Source organism: Symphalangus syndactylus, chromosome 16, assembly GCF_028878055.3.
Source record: "Symphalangus syndactylus isolate Jambi chromosome 16, NHGRI_mSymSyn1-v2.1_pri, whole genome shotgun sequence".
Lineage (NCBI taxonomy): Eukaryota > Metazoa > Chordata > Mammalia > Primates > Hylobatidae > Symphalangus > Symphalangus syndactylus.
Window position 1 is genome coordinate 71,907,842 of NC_072438.2, and position 20,326 is coordinate 71,928,167.

At 37.8% G+C, this 20,326-nt stretch overlaps 1 protein-coding gene across 2 annotated transcripts in view; it reads left to right on the forward strand.

The window, feature by feature from the left end:
• The window catches only part of ZFR (zinc finger RNA binding protein), a 91,218-nt gene that overhangs the window by 38,429 nt on the left and 32,463 nt on the right, over positions 1–20,326 (forward strand). For both annotated transcript variants that reach the window (XM_055245684.2, XM_055245685.2), the window contains exons 7-14: positions 2,210–2,401; positions 2,911–3,202; positions 6,135–6,331; positions 9,319–9,438; positions 11,395–11,540; positions 16,308–16,470; positions 18,083–18,288; positions 19,057–19,207. In XM_055245684.2, the coding sequence (XP_055101659.1) occupies positions 2,210–2,401; positions 2,911–3,202; positions 6,135–6,331; positions 9,319–9,438; positions 11,395–11,540; positions 16,308–16,470; positions 18,083–18,288; positions 19,057–19,207 (1,467 nt within the window). The remainder of the gene's footprint in view (positions 1–2,209; positions 2,402–2,910; positions 3,203–6,134; positions 6,332–9,318; positions 9,439–11,394; positions 11,541–16,307; positions 16,471–18,082; positions 18,289–19,056; positions 19,208–20,326) is intronic.

The following is a 20,326-nucleotide window of genomic DNA, read 5'->3' on the forward strand; positions in this document are numbered from 1 at the left end:
TACTTATTTCTGTAATCTCTTTCATAAGGGGAGTAGGAACTTCGGGAACAAGGAAGGTGTAAGGAAGTGTCTTTTTCAAAAATACCAATTAATGAGGCATGTAAATGTAAAACCCTTATTCTTTTTTCGGTATTGTATTGTTTCTGGTTGCTAAACGTTAAAATGGGTGATTATGGCGTGATTCTCTTTATTAAAATTAATGGATTCAACTCCCAGCGTTATTATTATGCTTAAGAGTGTCAACTTTTTATATTAAAATTTGGTAAACAGCTTGGCAGATAAAAGGCTTGTTATTTGGAAACAACCAATTTTGACTGTCTACTAGCTTCTCCAAGTTATATCCATCTCTCATTTGCCCTACCTCTGTAACATGTTTTTTACTTTACTGGATTAGTTTTCTCTACTTCCGAATTTTGGGGGTATTTTCAGTTTCTAACGTTCCCTGAGTTATACCAAATTACAGAACATTTTAATATATGTGGCTAGATATATAAAACCCTCTTTTCCCCTGTTTTGAGTATGGCAGGAAATAGTTTTGTTGTGGATTGCATGGTTGGCAGGAGGTGACAGGAGGCAGATGTGGCACAGGTGGGAAATGTTTGCAGGGACCTGGAGTAAACATGAAAGGGAACAAGAATGGTGGGCGGTCTTAGTATTTAAGGAGCATTTCCTACTCTATGTTGACTGTTCAGAGGGGTTAGTGTCGTGAGTGCCAGACTTGGACGTAAGGAATTTATTGATTACCTGGCTTATATGAAAGTATACAACGTGACGCTTGGGTGATAGGTTAACAGCAGTATGTGGAATGAGTGCATATAAGGCTGGCTGTTTTTGCTGTGCTGGATGGTTACAAAAAGAACAGGCCACAGGTATTTCTGCAAGTCAGTGTCAGTGCCTTAAGGGGGTAGTTAATGAGCCTTAGCGAAAAATATCATTGAGATTGAGTTAGAGTTCTAGATGTGTACATAAGAAGGAAAAGAGTAAGTTGATTCAGCTTTGGGGGGCCAAGATTGCAGTCCTGGCTCTGCTACTAGCTATATAACCTTGGGCAATTTAGAGACCTTAACTTCTTTGGGCTTTTATTTCCTCACTTTTCTGTAACAGGACTTGCCCTAAATATTTGAGGCTCAGACTGCTTGGTGGAGCTATTTCAGCCACTGCAGATAATGAAAGTCCCATCCAGCTCTGAAATTGTATGATGAACATATAATTGTATGCTAATTATTTGTCAGTTTACAACTGTCTTTTAAGAGGCAGTTTTAAAAAAGAGAGTTTGAGACCAGCCTGGGCAACATGGCCAACTCCTATCTTTACCAAAAATATGAAAAATGAGCTAGGCATGGTGGCAGACACCTGTGGTCCCAGCTACTTGGGCGTCTAAGGTGGGAGGATCACATGAGCCTGGGAGGCGGAGATTGCAGTGACCCAAGATTGTGCCACCGCACTGAAGCCTGGGTAACAGAGTGAGACTCATCTCAAAAAAAAAAGTAACAGAGGAACCATTTGGTTCTACTCACAAAACTGTCCAGTTGTTCTTACTAATTTCCTCTCATATTAATTAACAGCCTTCCTCAATCATCTGCATTCACAATGATTTTTAATATGTAATTTCACTATTTTATTGGCTAATATTACTATACTATTTTTGCTTGCAAGTATGTACCATATTGGCCCTTATGTATTTTAAATAAGCATTCATTTAAGGGCCATGGATTCTAATACAGATTCTATGTCAAAATGTATTCTGAATTAGAAAAGTCAGTTTTATAAACATAGCTGTTTGTAAAGAATCTTGTTACCATACAGTAACCTTTTCTTCTAATGATATAGGCACATCTCCTCCGCCTCATCTTAACCCTGTAACTAAATATAATTTCTTTATAGAATGATCACTGTCTATTATTCTCTGTCCAACATTTATATAAGCAACAAAAGATAAAATTTTTAAAACTGAAAGCCATTGCTTTATATTATGGCCATGTATGAAAGTACTTTGTAACTCAGTGTTAGATAATATTCTTGATAAACAAGATACAGAGAACCATAGATATGTCACATATGTAACGAATGCCACATGCCCTTTTTCAACGTAAAAAGATTTGTTTTGGTCTCATTTTTAAATGAGTATTAGAGATTTCTTGAGAATTGAATAATCTTAATGTATAAAGAAAATTAGTGAAGCAAAATGTTTCCTTTTTATTTGAAACAGACTTATAAAGAACATTTAGAAGGACAGAAACATAAAAAAAAAGAAGCTGCATTGAAAGCCTCACAAAATACCAGCAGCAGCAACAATTCTACTCGTGGGACTCAAAATCAGCTACGTTGTGAGCTCTGCGATGTGTCTTGTACAGGAGCAGATGCATATGCTGCCCACATTCGTGGTGCTAAGCATCAGAAAGTAGGTGTTTTTTTCCCACACACCCTTATGTCTTGATTCTGTTATCTTTTACTTTTTCAAACGGGGTTAGGTAAAGGTAACTTCAAATTTTGAAAACTTTTAAGTGCATTATAAGCCTTGCTTATGTGCTAATAATACATAAAGGTGACATCAAATAATCATTGCTAAAAGAGGGAAAGACTGGAGACCTGTCTTTAAATTGAACTAAACCATTTATTTCACTAACTGGGAATTGTCATGTGATTATTTTTAATGTAGCCAAGTCTGTTCATCTTTCTCTACCTCAGTTTCCTCACCTAATAGTAGATGGAATAGGTATGCATATTTGCTTCACAGAGATTACCTTGAAAGTAATGAGTTTTGTATATGTGTGTGTATACAAAAACATATAGCAGAAAAAATACAACAAAGAAAAGCATGGTTTAGATTTTCGTTTTATAATGTTCCAGGCAGACTTTTCAAAATCTATTTGGAGTTTCCTGACAAATAAGTGTGCTTTTGTTTTATAGGTGGTTAAGTTACACACAAAACTTGGTAAACCCATTCCATCAACAGAACCAAACGTTGTTAGCCAAGCTACTTCTTCAACAGCTGTATCTGCTTCAAAGCCGACTGCCTCTCCTTCAAGCATTGCAGCAAACAATTGTACTGTGAATACGTCATCAATTGCAACGTCTTCAATGAAGGGTCTTACGACTACAGGAAACTCGTCTCTTAATAGCACAACTAACACTAAAGTATCAGCAGTGCCTACAAATATGGCTGCCAAGAAAACATCTACCCCCAAAATAAATTTTGTTGGCAAGTACTGATATTCTCTGTCCCTGCTGACTCTGTCATAGTGTTGTTTCTTCTCCATTGCAGCACTAACACTTCTCCCTGTGTTCTTGGACCTGTCTCCTCCCTTCTCTCTGGGACCTTGTTTCTTCACATATCTGCCTAGTGTGTGTGTATTTTTAATTTTTAGTCTATCGTCTACTCATTTCTTCCCTTCAGCCATACAGATATATCTGTGTCTTCCTCTAGTTGTTTAAAAAAAAAGATCTGCACACACAAAGACCCTTTTCCCATTTCTGTAATCTTAAGGTAACCTGATTGGTTTTTTTTTGTTCGTTTGTTTTTTTAATTTTTGAGACAGAGCCCTACTCTGTCACCAAGGCTGAAGTGCGGTAGCATGATCTTGGCTCACTGCAGCCTCAATCTCCAGGGCTCGAGCGATCCGCCCACTTCAGTCTCCTGAGTAGCTGGGACTATAGGTGTGCACCATCAAACACAGCCAGTTTTTTTTGTTTGTTTGTTTTTTGTTTTTCGTTTTTTGTTTTTTGTTTTTTTTGGTAGAGATGGGGTTTCACCGCATTGCCCAGACTGATCTCGAATTCACCTGAGCTCAAGTGAGCTGCCTGCCTCAACTTCCAAAGTGCTTGGGTTATAAGCATGCACAACAACGCATGGCCCTGATTTTTTCTCTATGTCTGTACTTCCTACGCAATCCTCAGTCTGCTATAGTGTTTCTACTCTACCTTTTTCTGAAGCTGCTTTCAGTAGTCACCGAAGACCTAATTGCCAATCCAGTGGCCAGTTTTCAGTTTCATCCTATTGACTCTCCTAATACTTGACACAGTTGACTGCTATACCTTTAGGCTTAAGATACATCTCTGTCTCTCAATTATGTGTCCATCCACCCCTTTCTCAGTTTTCCTTATTGGTTGTCCTGCCTATGTGTTCATTAAATGGTAGTGTTACTAAGATTGTAACCCTGGCCCTCATCTCACTGTCCGCCACTATTAATGGGTGGTCTCATTCATTCCCATGTGGGCAGTGACTTTTAAAATATTTCTGGTGAATTCAAAACCCCCACCTGACTTGGACAGCCACATTTTAAATATTCCCTGGACATCTTCTATATGGCTGTGTAGATGCCTCCCAATTCTCATTCTAACCAGTTAATTCATGAGAAACACCATGAAATAACGTCATAAAATTGCCGATTTCTCAAGTGGAAAATCCACTAACATTATTTCTTCGTATTTATTGCCTCCTCCAGCTGTTTACCTAGTCTTAATGTTTCTATCTCTGTAATATTTCTACAAAAACTTCTTCGTTGCCATTGCCTTTTTTTAGGCCTTAAAAGTCTCTTCCTTGGAGCTTTATTTCTTACTATACCCAGTCTCAACATATTCTCCACACTCTTATTATTTTATTAAAATACATATCTATTGTGTTAGTCTTCTGCTCAGCAGCTTTCCACTGCAATAGGATAAAATCTGTAGTCCTCGTTTGTCATATAAGGCCATCATTACCTGACCCATGCCTACCTTTCCAGCCTCATAACTCATCCCTTCTACCTATGTAGTAATTCATATTGAATTACTGGCTCTTCCTTGAGTTTACCATAGCCTTTTTCACACCATGTTGCTGTGCTTTTATGTACATGCTATTTTTTTCTTTTTAAACGTCATTCTTTTCTTTCTGACCAGTTCATATTCTTCTTTCAAATCCCAGTTCAAGTGTCACACCGTTTGTGAAACCTTTCCTTACTGGATCATGTTAAAGGGTGGTGGCTCCTTTCTTCTACATTTCCGCAATATTCAGTCCATGCTTATTATAGTGCTTATCACATTGCATTATCATTATTTGTATCTTCCCATAAATTGGGCACTTGAAAGGCAGCTACATTGTCTTCTCTTACTGTATTACCAGAACTTAGCGCCATATCCAGATTGTTGTAGATACTTAAGAATATTTTTGAAAGAAAAGTTTAAAAGTAGGAGATTCACAATTAACATGGTATTCTCTTGGACAGTTAGTTGAAGTGTTGAGTTTAATTGATAATAAAAATGAAAGCTATCATTTATAGTCACTTCTACATCAGTTTCTGAGGTTCTTCATACTTTCAGTTTAGAACAATAATAGAAAATCTTTTGTAAATAACTCTTAGTGTAAATTCATGTCTAATTTCAGTAGACAATAAGTTAAAGGAAATAAACAGTGATAAAACCTAAATTGGTTCTATTTCCTTCCCTAATGGGAAACTTTATTTGGACTAAGTTTGCAAAGAGATCTAATCATTGAACTTACCTTTTTTTAATTTTTCTAAATTGTAGGGCGTGACCTAGACGTTACCCCCAACTTTTTTTGGAGACAGGGTCTGACCAGGCCTGGAGTGCAGTGGTGCGATCTCAGCTCACTGCAACCTCTGCCTCTTAGGCTCAAGCAGTCCTCCCACCTCAGCCCCACAAGTAGCTAGGACTACAGGTGTGCACCATCACATCCAACTAATTTTTGTAGTGACCAGGTTTTGCCATGTTGCCCTGGCTGGTCTCAAACTTCTAGGCTCAAACTCCTGGGCTCAAGGAGCCACCACACCCAACTGGAAGTTAGCATTTTTAAAGGAATAAATACTACTCATTTCAGTCACTTGCCAAGGAACTAGGGCTACAAACATGAATTAGGCTTAGTCTTACCATTTCAGGTACTTGCTATTCACTTTGAGGGGGGATGAGGAGGGTGTTGGGTGTTCGAAGATGGAAAAGAGAAAAATTCAGAAACGTATTTCACTAATAGGGTAAAAAAGCCAAGTAGTTTATGTAGTTCTTCAAAATTCTCATCTGTTGTATGTCAGATAGGAGTTTGACTATTAGCAGAAAAGAACTTTATCTGAAGTTTTCATCTTATCAGGTATATATATTTATACAAAAATTAAATTTTTTTTAACTTTTTGATACTTTTCTAGGTGGTAATAAGCTGCAGTCAACAGGAAATAAAACAGAAGACATAAAGGGAACCGAATGTGTTAAAAGTACTCCTGTCACTTCTGCTGTGCAGATTCCTGAAGTAAAGCAAGACACAGTGTCAGAACCAGTCACACCTGCGTCTCTTGCTGTTTTACAGAGTGATGTGCAGCCAGTGGGCCATGATTATGTGGAAGAGGTAATTGATTTGAGAATACCATTGCTGTGAAATTGGATAAAGGGAAGAAGTGCATTACAAGCATATGTTATGTGTAAAATTAAATATACTTAGTTGTATTTTAGATTTAGCTTACTTAATGAAAGGATATTAAAGGAATCTTTGTTATAAGAAAGCAGGTCCTTTACGCCTGCCTAAGTGACATCACAGTGTTTTTTTTTTTGCTAACTTTTATATTATTTTCCCTGTGTATTGTCACTGTGGTGTGCAAAGTAACTTTCTATTTACTAGCAAGCATTCTTGTAATACATCCTTCAACTATCATAAAAGTTTAAAAGTTCTGAGCAGCAAAAATGTTGATAAAGAGAACCAGTATATTTTTGAATAGTCAGTTTTGTGATAAAAATAAGTTTGCTGATTTAACTATATTCATTTGGTTTCTCAAGTGGAGTAGAAGACTTGCTGTTTTACAGGTAAAGTAAACTCAGTAAAATAAAGGAGTGAAGGGATATCAGAGGGGACTGGATAAATACCTGCTCTTAGCAGAAAGACATACAGTGGCATATGACTACTATTTACTTTGACTTTAGAGCATATATGTTTTTTGAGCTTCAGTGTCGATATCTATAAAATTGGGATATTCCTTTTTTTTTTTCTTTTCTTTTTTTTTTTTTTTTTGAGACAGAGTCTTGCTCTGTTGCCCAGGCTGGAGTACAGTGGCGCGATCTCGGCTCACTGCAAGCTCCGCCTCCCGGGTTCACGCCATTCTCCTGCCTCAGCCTCCCGAGTAGCTGGGACTACAGGTGCCCGCCACCACGCCCAGTTAGTTTTTTGTATTTTTAGTAGAGACAGGGTTTCACCGTGTTAGCCAGGATAGTCTCAATCTCCTGACCTCATGATCCGCCTGCCTCGGCCTCCCAAAGTGCTGGGATTACAGGCATGAGCCACCACACCCGGCCAAAATTGGGATATTCCTTAACAAAGTTGTGAAGAGTAGATGAAATAAAGTACCTAGCATGGTGTCTAGCATCTAGGAGGGTTTTTGTTTCTGTTTCTGTTTTTTGTTTTTTTTTTTTTTTTTTTTTTTTTTGAGACGGAGTCTTATTCTGTCACCCAGGCTGAAGTGTAGTGACACAGTCTTGGCTCACTGCAACCTCTGCCTCCTGAGTTCAAGCAATTCTTCTGCCTCAGCCTCCCAAGTAGCTGGGATTACAGGTGCATGCCACCACCCGCAGCTGATTTTTGTATTTTTTTTAGTAGATGGGGTTTCACTATGTTGGCCAGGCTGGTCTCGAACTCCCAACCTCATGATCCGCCTGCCTCAGCCTTCCAAAGTGCTGTGATTACAGGCATGAGCCACTGCACCCAGCCTAGTAGGTTTTAAATAAATATTTGTTCTTGCATCCTTTTTCCTATCAAGAAAAATTATATATTGATGGCCAGGCACAGTGGCTCACGCCTGTAATTGCAGCACTTTGGGAGGCCGAGGTGTCTGAATCACTTGAGGCCAGGAGTTCGAGGCCAGTAGTTGCACACGCCTGTAATCCCAGCTACTCGGGACGCTGAGGCACAATCACTTGAACCTGGGAGGTGGAGGTTGCAGTGAGCCGAGATCACACAACTGTACTCCAGCCTGGGCAACACAGTGAGACTCTGTCTCACAAAAAAGAAAAGAAAACAAGACAAAGAAAAATTGTATATTGAATTCTTTGTGTACAGGGTGGATAGCTGGATTATGGAATTTATAATTAGTTCAGAAATAATTCTGACTTTTAAGTTTCATCTCTTAAAGGAGTAAGATTTGATTATCTCAAAAAAACTCAACCAAAACACCCAATTTTTGATGATACTGTTTAATCCTAAACTTCAGAGAATTACATTCAGAACCGATCTTAAAGCTTGCACAATTTGAACTTAGTATTCTTAATAGACTTCATAGTAAGACTCAAGTTTACTTGTCCTCCTATAACTGTTGAGTTAGAAAAAACATTCATCTTAATTTTCCATAAAGTTACATATTATAAAACCTTGAGCTTTGAGAAATTTTGTATACCAAAATAATGCTGTTAATCTTCTTTATCTTCATTTTCAAGAACAATGCTTGGCCAGCAGCAATTATTCAGTAACTATTAGAAAATTTAAGACATCTAGCTACATTTAAATCTAAATGCTTACATACAGACAAAAATATTAAATTGAAAGATAGTGGCCAGGTGCGGTGGCTCACGCCTGTAATCCCAGCACTTTGGGAGGCCAAGGCAGGCGGATCACGAGGTCAGGAGATGAAGACCATCCTGGCTAACATGGTGAAACCCCCATCTCTACTAAAAATACAAAAAATTAGATGGGCGTGGTGACGGGCACCTGTAGTCCCAGCTACTCAGGAGACTGAGGCAGGAGAATGGTGTGAACCTGGGAGGCGGAGCTGGCAGTGAGCCAAGATCACACCACTGCACTCTAGCCCAGGTGACAGAGCAAGACTCTGTCTCAAAAAAAAAGAAAGATACAAGAGCAAACATATGCTATCACATCTTACATACTAAAATTCCAACTTTTCATTCCCATTTCTACAGTTTCTATCCTTTTAAAAAGTAATAGGCCAGGCGCGGTGGCTCATGCCTATAATCCCAGCACTTTGGGAGGCCAAGGTGGGCGGATCACAGGGAGTTTGAGACCAGCCTGGCCAACATGGTGAAAACCTTTCTCTACTAAAAATACAAAAAAAAAAATGAGCCGGTCATGGTGGTGCATACCTTTAATCCCAGCTACTCGGGTGGCTGAGGCGGGAGAATCGCTTGAACCCAGGAGGCTGAGGTTGCAGTGAGCTGAGATCGAACCACGGCACTCCAGCATGGGCGACACAGCAAGACTGTGTCCTGGGGAAAAAAAAAAAAGTAACAGACATTGCCGCTTCTAACTGTGTACAACTTCATCAAATAATATGTGGGGGTTTATGAATGATATCATCTTCAACTATGATGATTCTTGAATTTTTTTTCCACACCAAGGTACGAAACGATGAAGGAAAAGTAATTCGCTTCCATTGTAAATTATGCGAGTGCAGCTTTAATGATCCCAATGCTAAGGAGATGCACTTAAAAGGGCGAAGACACAGACTTCAATATAAAGTGAGTAAAATTTCAGCTATTACCTTCTTTAAAAAAAAAAAACAAAAAAAAACACCCAGAGCATTCTATATGCAAAACAAAGCATCTAAACACAGCTTGCCAAGTCCATGATGTCTCATTCTAAGATTAGCATGTCATGTTGATAGACTCAGATGGATGTTTGGTTTTTATTTATCCATTTTTATACTTAAAGAAGAATAACATTCTCATCAGTTTTAGTAATTGTGGCAAAAACTGAAGCATTGCCTGGACCAAGCAGTCATGTAAAGATAATTAATTCACATAAAATGTTTGAAAAAAGTCTCGACTCTTTATCCACCTTTATCTGGTAGAATTCCCCCCAAAATGAACTTTGAGACGAGTTGATACGTTGGAAAATCCCTTCACTTATCTTAGCGTAGGAATTCTTCACTGAATACACTTCAAATGTTAAGATAAATCAGATATTGTATTTGAAGGTTTTTTTGTTTTTTTTGTTTTTGTTTTTTTTGTTTTTTTGTTTTTTTGTTTTTTTAATGAGATGGAGTCTCGCTCTATAGCCAAGGCTGGAGTGCAGAGGCATGATCTCGGCTCACTGCAGCCTCTGCCTCCTGGGTCCCTGTTCAGGCAATTCTCCTGCCTCTGCCTCCTGAGTAGCTGGGATTACAGGCATGCGCCCCCATGCCCAGCTAATTTTTGTATTTTTAGTAGAGATGGGGTTTCACCATGTTGGCCAGGTTGGCCTGAACTCCTGACCTCATGATCCACCCTCCTTGGCCTCCCAAAGTGCTGGGATTATGTGCGTGAGCCACCGTGCCCGGCCTGTATTTGAAGTTTTTAACTAGGCTGGATTGATGTACTAGATCCATGTTTTCTGTTTTAAACACGGAGGAGGTGAAAATTAAAACAGTGTAAAAGGGTAGTACTTAAATATGGAAAGAAACTTTTTAACCCCAACATAGACATTTAGAGTCATCTGTTTATAAACAGTTACAGTTGACCCTTGAACAACATGGAGGTCAGGGGCCCCTCATGCACTCAAAAATTTGCCTTTCTTTTTTTTTTTTTTTTTTTTGAGATAGGGCCTTGCTCTGTTGCCCAGGCTGGAGTACAATGACATGAATGTGGCTCACTGCAACCTCCCGGGCTCCAGTGATCCTCCCACCGCAGCCTTCCAAGTAGCTGGGACTACAGGCATGTGCCACCATGCCTGGCTAGCTTTTGTATTTTCCTGGAGAAGGTTTCACCATGTTGGCCAGGCTAGTCTGAAACTCCTGGCCTCAAGTTATCCGCCTGCCCTGGCCTCCCCAAGTGCTGGGATTCCAGGCTGCTTATAACTTTTCACTCCCTAAAAACTTCTAAAAGCCTACTGATGACCAGAAGCCTTACTGATAACATAAACAGTTATTTTTATGTTAACATATATTTGGTATGTCATGTGTGTCTCATATATACTGTATTCTTAGAATAAAGTAAGCTAGAGAAGAGAAGATATTAAGAAAATCGGTGAGAAAATATTTAGTATTCATTAAGTGGAAGTGGGTCATCATATAAAGGTCTTCATCCTCATCATCTTCAAGTTGAGTAGGCTGAGGAAGAAGAGGAGGGGTTGGTCTTACTCTCTCAGGGGTGGCAGAGGCAGAAGAAACTCAGCAGCATAGATGTAAGGGTATTCATACACTTCAAACCCGTGTTGTTCAAGGGTCAAATGTAAAGTAAAATTAAATATCCATTAGTTTTTCTAAGGATTTCATGATTTGTTGGTCAGCACTAAGTTACGTACTTTTTACATAATTTTTATTAATGTGTTTTGAATCTTTTCTCTGATTTACCTTAATTATATTGATTTTACTCTCTAGTGGGAAACTTGCAACTAAAAGCCTCCATGATTAAAGAATACATGTAATTGTATGATTAAAAATACATGTAGATTGTTTTGGGGCTGCTATTTTTTTAACGTCTTATTTATATTAATAGAAAAAAGTAAATCCAGATTTGCAAGTAGAAGTGAAGCCTAGTATTCGAGCAAGAAAGATTCAAGAAGAGAAAATGAGGAAGCAAATGCAGAAGGAGGAGTACTGGCGAAGACGAGAAGAAGAGGAGCGTTGGAGAATGGAAATGAGGTAATATCTTTAACTTTTAATAGCCTAGTAAGTGGTTCAGCCTTTCTTAAAAACTTAGCCATTCTGGGCATGTGACTCCCATTCAAAGCAATCCGATTTATTCACTTCCAATTTTCACTCTTGAGGAAGATCCTAGGTCTAGGAAAGACATGCATTAAAATTGTTACTGGCTATACTAATATTTTACTGTGGCCTTGGTATTAGAGTTATATGTTTAAGTGGCATCTTTTATAAATTAAACATATGAAGAAATAGTTTCGTATTATAAATAAGTGCCTCGGTTTCAAACAAGCAAAATAGACATACATTACCTGATAGAAGTATAAGATTGGATAGATTCTACATGTTAATAATGTCCATTAAGAAACTTTAGTGGCTACAGGGAAGGAGAATTGAGAAAACATATTTCAAATATTTATTTATATACATAAAGATATAAATGTTAAGTTTTATTGAAATATAACATATCTTCTAAACTTATACAGTGACAGAGTTGTGCAACAATCACCACAATCAATTTAGGACAGTTCATCACCCTCAAAAGAAGTCACGTACCCATTAACAATAATTCCCCATGTGTCCCCTAGTATCTCCTCCAGCCCCAGCCCTAGACAGCCTCTAACCTTTCTGTCTCTAGATTTGCCTGTTCTAGAGATTTCATATAAATGGAGTCATATTAGGTTAATGCAAAAGTAATCATGGTTTGTGCCAGATGACGATTTGAATTAATAAATTCATTTGGTACAAACCGCGATTATTTTTGCAACTTAATACAGTTTATGGTCTTTTGTGTCTGGCATTGTTCACTTAGCATAATGTTTTCATGGTTCATCCAGATTGTAACATGTATCAGTATTCCATTTTCTTTTATGACTAAATAATACCAAATAATACATCCTTATGTACCACATTTTGTTTATTCGTTCATTAGTTAATGGACATGCAACATGTTTCCACATTTTTGCTATTACGAATATTGCCGCTGTGAATATTTTTGTATAACTTTTAAAATACAGTTTTAGCAGAAACATACACTATTTTCATAATCCACTTTTTTCGTTTACGTATCTTCAACTTTAAAAACTAAATTTGGATTATTTTGTTTTTCATGAGGACATAGTAATTTTTGTGCATATGTAAAATTTTCTTTATAACCAATCCTTGTTGTTATTGTTTAGATATTTAGGTAGTTTCTAGTGTTTCCTTATTATAATTATTAATATATTGACCCTCCTTGAGGCACTTTTTTGTTTCTTTCACCAAGTATGTGAACCTATTGAGGTGATATTACTGCATACATTATCGTTAGTTGCTAATAATAGAATATTGGAAATGGAAATGTTTGAAGGATACTCACATGTCTGTCTATACTGGATAGCATAACTCAGTGGTTCTCAAACTTTTTGGTCTCAGGATCCTTTATCCTCAATTATGAAGGACTCCAAAGAGTCCTTATGTGGGTTATATCTGTCAAGACTTAACTGTATTAAAAATTAAAACTGGCCGGGCACAGTTGCTCATGCCTATAATCCCAGCACTTTGGGCGGGTGAGGCGGGTGGATCACCTGAGGTCGGGAGTTCAAGACCAGCCTGACCAACATGGAGAAATCCCCGTCTCTACTAAAAATACAAAATTAGCCGGCCGTGGTGGCACATGCCTGTAATCCCAGCTACTCAGGAGGCTGAAGCAGGAGAATCGCTTGAACCCGGGAGGAGGAGGTTGCAGTGAGGCGAGATCGTGCCATTATACTCCAGCCTGGGCAACAAGAGCAAAACTCCGTCTCAAAAAATAAAAAAAAATTAAAACTAAGAAATTTAAATATTTGTTAATTCATTTTAAAATGACATTTTAATTATTTTTTGAAATATGGTTACATGTATATTTGTTAAAATATTACACATGATATATTTAATCAATAAAATACAGTAAAAAAAATTAACTATTCCGCAGAATAGTGGGAAAAGTTACGCTATTTTACATTTTTGTACATCTCTTTAATGTCTGGTTTTACAGAAGGCAGCAAGATTCTCATGTTTGCTTTTGTGTTCATATGTGGTGAATAACACATGTTGCCTCTGGATAATTTCACTGTACACCTAGAATGAAAGAGCAAATAAGTGTCTTAGTATTTATTATGAAAATAATTTTTTTTTTTTTTTAAACAGAGTCTCACTGTGTTGCCCAGGCTGGAGTGCAATGGCACGATCTTGGCTCACTGCACTCTCCACCTCCTGGGGTTTAAGCGATTCTCTTGCCTCAGCCTCCCAAGTAGTTGGGATTACAGGCACCTGCCACCATGCCTGCCTAACTTTTGCATTTTTAGTAGGGATGGGCTTTCACCAGGTTGACCAGGCTGGTCTCAAACTCCTGGCCTCAAGTGATCTGCCCGCCTTGGTCTCCCAAAGTGCTGGAATTACATGTATGAGCCACCACGACTGGCCTTATTGTGAAAATAATTTTGACCCCATGGATCTCCTGAAAGAGTCTCAGGGACCACTTGGAGTCCCTGGATCGCACCTGGAGAACCCTTGCTACAGCTTAATAAAATCTCTACCAATTAAATGTGGTAGCCATTTTGTTTCAGTTTGAATTGTTTTCATGTTTGGCTATTTATACTTCTTTTGTGGTAAATTGCTTGTTTTTTCTTACCTGTTGATGTGTACAGACATTTCTTACGTTGTTATTATTAATCCTTTTTTGTGGGTTACCTTTAAATAGTTTTTACTATTATGTATGTGTTGGTTTTAATTTTTACACATTTATCAGTTTTGTCCTTTATGAAGTTTCTGCCTTTGTAACATATTGGGAATTCTCCTCTATATCTAGATTATACAGTGCTTTCCTCTTTCACTGATAATACCAACTATTAAGCATCCACAGTGTGCCAGGAACTGTATTAGGTAGTGAGCACAAATTGGTAAACAATGGATAAAGGTCCCTGCCCTCATTTGACTTAAACGTTGTTAGCAGTAACAGTAAACTATTAGAAACTGGAATGAACGGGATTTTCCAGAACCTTTAAGCTGTTTTTATTCATTTTTTCCTCAAAGCCTAAATAGCATAGATAGAAGAATGGTTTCTATCAGTCCCCAGTTGGATGATCCTAAAAAGCACTGCTGGCTGGGCACGGTGGCACACTGCCTGTAATCCCAGCACTTTGGGAGGCCAAGGCGGGCAATCAGTTGAGCCCAGGAGTTTGAGACCAGCCTAGACAAAATGACAAGACCCCGTCTCTACAAAAAATATGAAAATTAGCCGGGTGCGGTGGTGCACACCTGTATTCCCATCTGCTTGGGGGGCTGAGGTGGGAGGATCACCTGATCATGGGAGGTCAAGGCTGTAGAGACCGGTGATCACGCCACTGCACTGGGTGACAGAGTGGGACTCTGCCAATTTAAGGAAAAAAAAAAAAAAAAAAAGCACTGCTTATTCCCAACCTGAGGAAATTGGTAGTTTCTATAAAGGTAGTCAGGAAGCACACTTCTTTCTTAGGTGTTAACAGATTACATTAGTAAAACCTTAACCTAATTGTTAACAGAATTTGCTGTAGACACATGGTTTCCCTTGGGAATTATTGATATCCTAGTTTGAAGTTGAAAATAAGGAAAGAACTGGGAGGGCAGAGGGGAGGAGATGGTAAAAAAAAAAAAAAAAAAAAAAAAAAGTAGATTCTGCAGATGTTGGTCAGTAAAGCAGAGGCTATACACTAGCTGCCCACATTCTGAGTTCAGCTCAGAGGTGTTATATTTGGTATGCATAGTATTTTATAATCTGAACAAGCAACCGTGAAGTTTCACAAAAATCGTGATGACCTCAGCAATACAGCCTGTACAGTAGTCCCTCCTTGTCCAAGGGGGTTACGTTACAAGACCACCAGTGGATACCTAAAATTGCAGGTTGTACGAAACCCTGTATATACTATGTGTTTTCCATCTGATAACGGTGTTAGTTACTAAGCAACTAATAGGCTAGTAGGGCGTATACTGTGTGGACATGCTGGACAAAGGGATGCTTCATAGGTGGGATGGAGCTGGACAGCGCAAGATTTCATCACACTACTCAAAATGGCACAAGATTTAAAACTTATGAATTGTTTGTTTCTGGAAGATTGTGTTCAATATTTGTATACTGTGGTTGACCATAGGTAACTGAAACCACAGCGACGAGGATGGTGGGGACTATTGTATTCCCTTATGGTGACAATTAATAGGAGCTGAGTTGCAGCAGCTGTTATCTCTAGCCAGGACATGTTCTTTCTACTTTACCATAATTCCCAACACCCTTAATATGTCTCCAACAGTAATACTGACTATGACTTGCCATTTATCACTGCCTTGCACTGTTTTTCTTCATAGTAGAGACATAGGAAAGAGCATGTTTCTTTGAGGACATGAAGAAAATTCCCAAATGTGATATGTGCACTTCAGGTCATTTACTCACAGTGTTGGCCTGCCTCCTTTTGGTGGCATTGGGTTTCTAATTCATACTTAAAGCAGGAGAGAGGTTGTAAGAAACTGTGAGGTTTCTGATGCCTGTTCTTTTTACTTTTTCCTCAGGCTGAAATTTTCTTCTGCTTTTCATTCTCTCTTTTCTCTTTCATTTACTTCGCAATGAAAGCAAACATGGAAAATCAGATACATTTGGGAAGGAATTTTAGCTAGGCTGATGTTGGTGGGATTTTTTATTGCTTTTAATGTCACTATTGATGTAAGTTCTTGGGCTGTATTTTTCCTCATATGCTTATAATGTCATTCTTTATGTTTCAGACGTTACGAAGAGGACATGTACTGGAGAAGAATGGAGGAAGAACAACATCATTGGGATGATCGCCGCCGAATGCCAGATGGAGGTTATCCTCATGGTCCTCCAGGCCCATTAGGCCTTCTGGGAGTCCGACCAGGCATGCCTCCTCAGCCTCAGGGGCCTGCAGTGAGTGTCCGCGTTGGTAATATAAGGGGTGAAAGTTTGACTGGTTCAGCATTAGAAGAAAACAATTTTGGAGGGGCTAATGTTTAGACTTAATAATCTTGTAATCTTGGTAGTTTTTTTGAGACAGAGTCTTGCTTGTCGCCCAGGCTGGAGTGCAGTGGCGTGATCTCGGCTCACTGCATGCAACCTGCGCTTCCCAGGTTCAAGCAATTCTCCTGCCTCAGCCTCCCAAGTAACTGGGATTATAGGCACTCACCACCACACCTGGCTAATTTTTGTATTATTAGTAAAGATAGAGTTTCGCCATGTTGGCCAGACTGGTCTTGAACTCCTGACCTCAGGAGATGCGTCTGCCCGGGCCTCCCAAAATGCTGGGATTACAGGCATGAGCCACCGCACCCAGCTTGATAAAAGTTTTGAATCTGATTTAGAATCTTTCCTCCATTTTTTACAGGAAGGGAATATGTTTCCTGTGTCTTCTGTATAAGGACCTCATAGAATTTCTGGGAATCTTTCTTATTTTCAGTATATGCTAAACGGGAACAGAGCTTTTTATGCCAACTCTTCTTTCACATGAAACTCTTGCCTTTGGTTTTCCTTACATGAGCAGGAACAACTAATTTTTTTTCTTGTTTCTTTTCTTATTTTTCCTCTGGAATGCAGTGACATGATCATAGCTCACCGCAGCCTCAGCTTCCCTAGTAGCCGGGACACAGGCATGAGCCTGTATACCTGTCAGGAACAACTGATGTTGAAGGCAACTGCTTTGTCTTTAGATTTATTCTTACTGGTCTGGGTGCAGTGGCTCATGCCTATAATCCCAGTACTTTGGGAAAACCAAGGTGAAAGGATGGCTTGATGCTAGAAGTTCAAGACTAGCCTAGGCAACATGGTGAGACCCAGTGTCTATAAACATTTTTTTTTTAATAAAAAGAAATTTATTCTTATTTTTCCATTACCAGTGGTTTAGAATCTTTTTTCCTTCTTCCAGTTTTGACCATCTAAAACCTACTACTTCTGAATTGAGTGAAAGATAAGGGGTAGATAAAATGGTTTTAAGATAAGCCCCAGAGTTGATGTGTTATTAAGACTATAGGAAAAATCTGCATCTTGAGAGTTTATGTTGTACAGAAGCTGGATAAAAGGGACATTTTGTGTAAGTTCAGTCTACCAAAAGCAAGATTTGTTTCTCTATAGAGCAGTTATAAGAAAAAAGTAGACTTCTCTTCTTTAACCTATTCTCTCATTTATCTTTGCTCAGAGGGTTGGCAGTTATAAGACTTGAATTACTGAAAGCAAAGAAAGTTTCAGAATCACTTGTTTTTAAGGTTGAGTAAAGAGCATTTTCATAGCTTTAGGTTTATATGTATTATAAATGTTACTTGTTTTGAGGCAAAGTGGGTATACATGCATGCATGCATGCCTACATACATACATATAGTCTTGATGGTATAACTTTCCATAGTTTGCATTTTCATTTTTACTGAAATGGAAAAAAGAAGATAAAGGCTTTCTTATTGAAAAGATACAACAAATATGTATAGTTGAAAAATATAATTTGCTTTTGCTCAGGAAACTTTTTTTTAAATTGAGCAACTTTGTTTCTCTGTAGCCCTTACGTCGTCCTGACTCATCTGATGACCGTTATGTAATGACAAAACATGCCACCATTTATCCAACTGAAGAGGAGTTACAGGCAGTTCAGAAAATTGTTTCTATTACTGAACGTGCTTTAAAACTCGTTTCAGACAGTTTGTCTGAACATGAGAAGAACAAGAACAAAGAGGGAGATGATAAGAAAGAGGGAGGTAAAGACAGGTGTGTTTTGAAAGTTATTTACCATGTGTAATTTTGGTTTTTCTTATGTGGACTTCTTACATTTGAAATATAGCTTATGACTGATAACTCTGGTGTGAGTTCTATTTGTTTTAACCATACCTGTGTTAGATATTTCATATATTCAGCCGCTGCTTGCAAAAATAGAAATACACAGTTCCACGGACATATGTAGTCTCTAACCTTGTGATTGTACGCATTTTAAGTTTATATAAACTATTTTGAGTCTATTTCAAAGCAGCCATTATAGTTTTACAGTTGTACTCAGCTGCTGTTTTTCTGTTTTTATTTATTTGTTGGTTCTGCCCCACACCCAGTCTTTGTTTTAGTAACTATTTCCTTAAAGCACTGACTATAAAGCATGATTAAGCCTAAGCTTTAGCAATGTCTTTATATCAAGTTTGCATTATTAGCTGTAACTTTTTATTTTCCTTTTACCATTTGGAAAAATTTTTGTATTACATTAAACATAACTCTTATTATTCTGACTTGTGAAATAAGAAACAGAAGTATTAATGTCCATTGCTTTGCACTTGTCTTTCTGTAAAGAACTTAGCTCTTTCTTATTTTTTTTTTTAATCCACATTGCTTAAATGAAGTATAGTTCTAAAAATGCTGGATGTCTTTCTACTGCGGTTGATGGAAATTTTAATGGTATAAAAGTTATTTCACTTACTATTGTATGTTTACAGAATATCATGCTTCTGGTTAAGCAGAGAAATATCATAATATAATTTTATTTTACTGCAGAGCTTTGAAAGGAGTTTTGCGAGTGGGAGTATTGGCAAAAGGATTACTTCTCCGAGGAGATAGAAATGTCAACCTTGTTTTGCTGTGCTCAGAGAAACCTTCAAAGACATTATTAAGCCGTATTGCAGAAAACCTACCCAAACAGCTTGCTGTAAGTATGATGGAAATGTTAATTTTTACCCCTTGTCTGGTTCAGAAGTTTTTGGCGGGACTCACTGTACTTCGGTTTAAACCTAAGCCAGCCTTTAAAATTTTGGCTTGACTTTCTGTATTTTTTGTTTGACTGTGCAAACTGATGAAACTATTTTCTACTTCATCTTTTTTAGGTTTTATAGTGATTATATGTGGCATGAAGCCATCTTACTGACTTATTTAAAAATGTAAAATTGCAGCATATGCCTTCCCTTTCTTGTTCTTTTTCCAAGACTTGAATCATAAGAAGGCAGTTGTTAGGACAAAGTGATTTTAAAAAAAAAAATCCCATGTGTAGCAAGGTTAAATTTTTTTAATTCATGAATCTCTTGCCTATGTAGTTTAATGCTTTTAATAAAATATAGTAACTAAAATAGTCTTTCTGATTTTAATTTCCCCAGTTTTATTGTGCATATTTTCAGTTTCCTAGATGTTTATATGGTAGGAAATACTTATCTTGTCTCCATTCAGCAAAACATGGCAATGCAAAACTAATATTTTATTTGGGTCCTACAAAAACAAACTTTTTTTAAGCTTAAATTTATAAAAATTTTATATATTAGCTTGTCAGAATGACTGAGATTTAAAATAGTGATTCCTTTAATAATTGAGGGTATAAAACTCACAATTTAATGAAGCATTCTAAATTCAAGGAATCAGATTTCATTGGTAATATGTATTCTACAGTAGTGAATTAGAACAGTACCTTACTGTAACAGAGCAACTGATGACAAAAGGGACAATGAAGCACAGTATTAAACTTAAAACTGACAACTCTGCACTTACTGTTGCTTGTTTTATATTACCGTTATTCCAGATGGGAAACTTTTTATTGTAGATGAGTCTTTTTTTTAATTATCAGGAGCCAGGAGAATTGGCTTTGTTGTGTGTTTACTTCTTACTCCTGTTGAGGCTGCTAGGGCAATGAAGGGGGAAAATAAAAGGTTTGGAAGCCTTGGAAGAATCATAGAATTTGCGAGGAACATCTTGATCCTAATTGTGGTGTTTAGTAAAAGTGCAAACCAAGGAATATATCATAACTAAATAACAACCAGTTAAGCTAAAAGTGGAATACTCT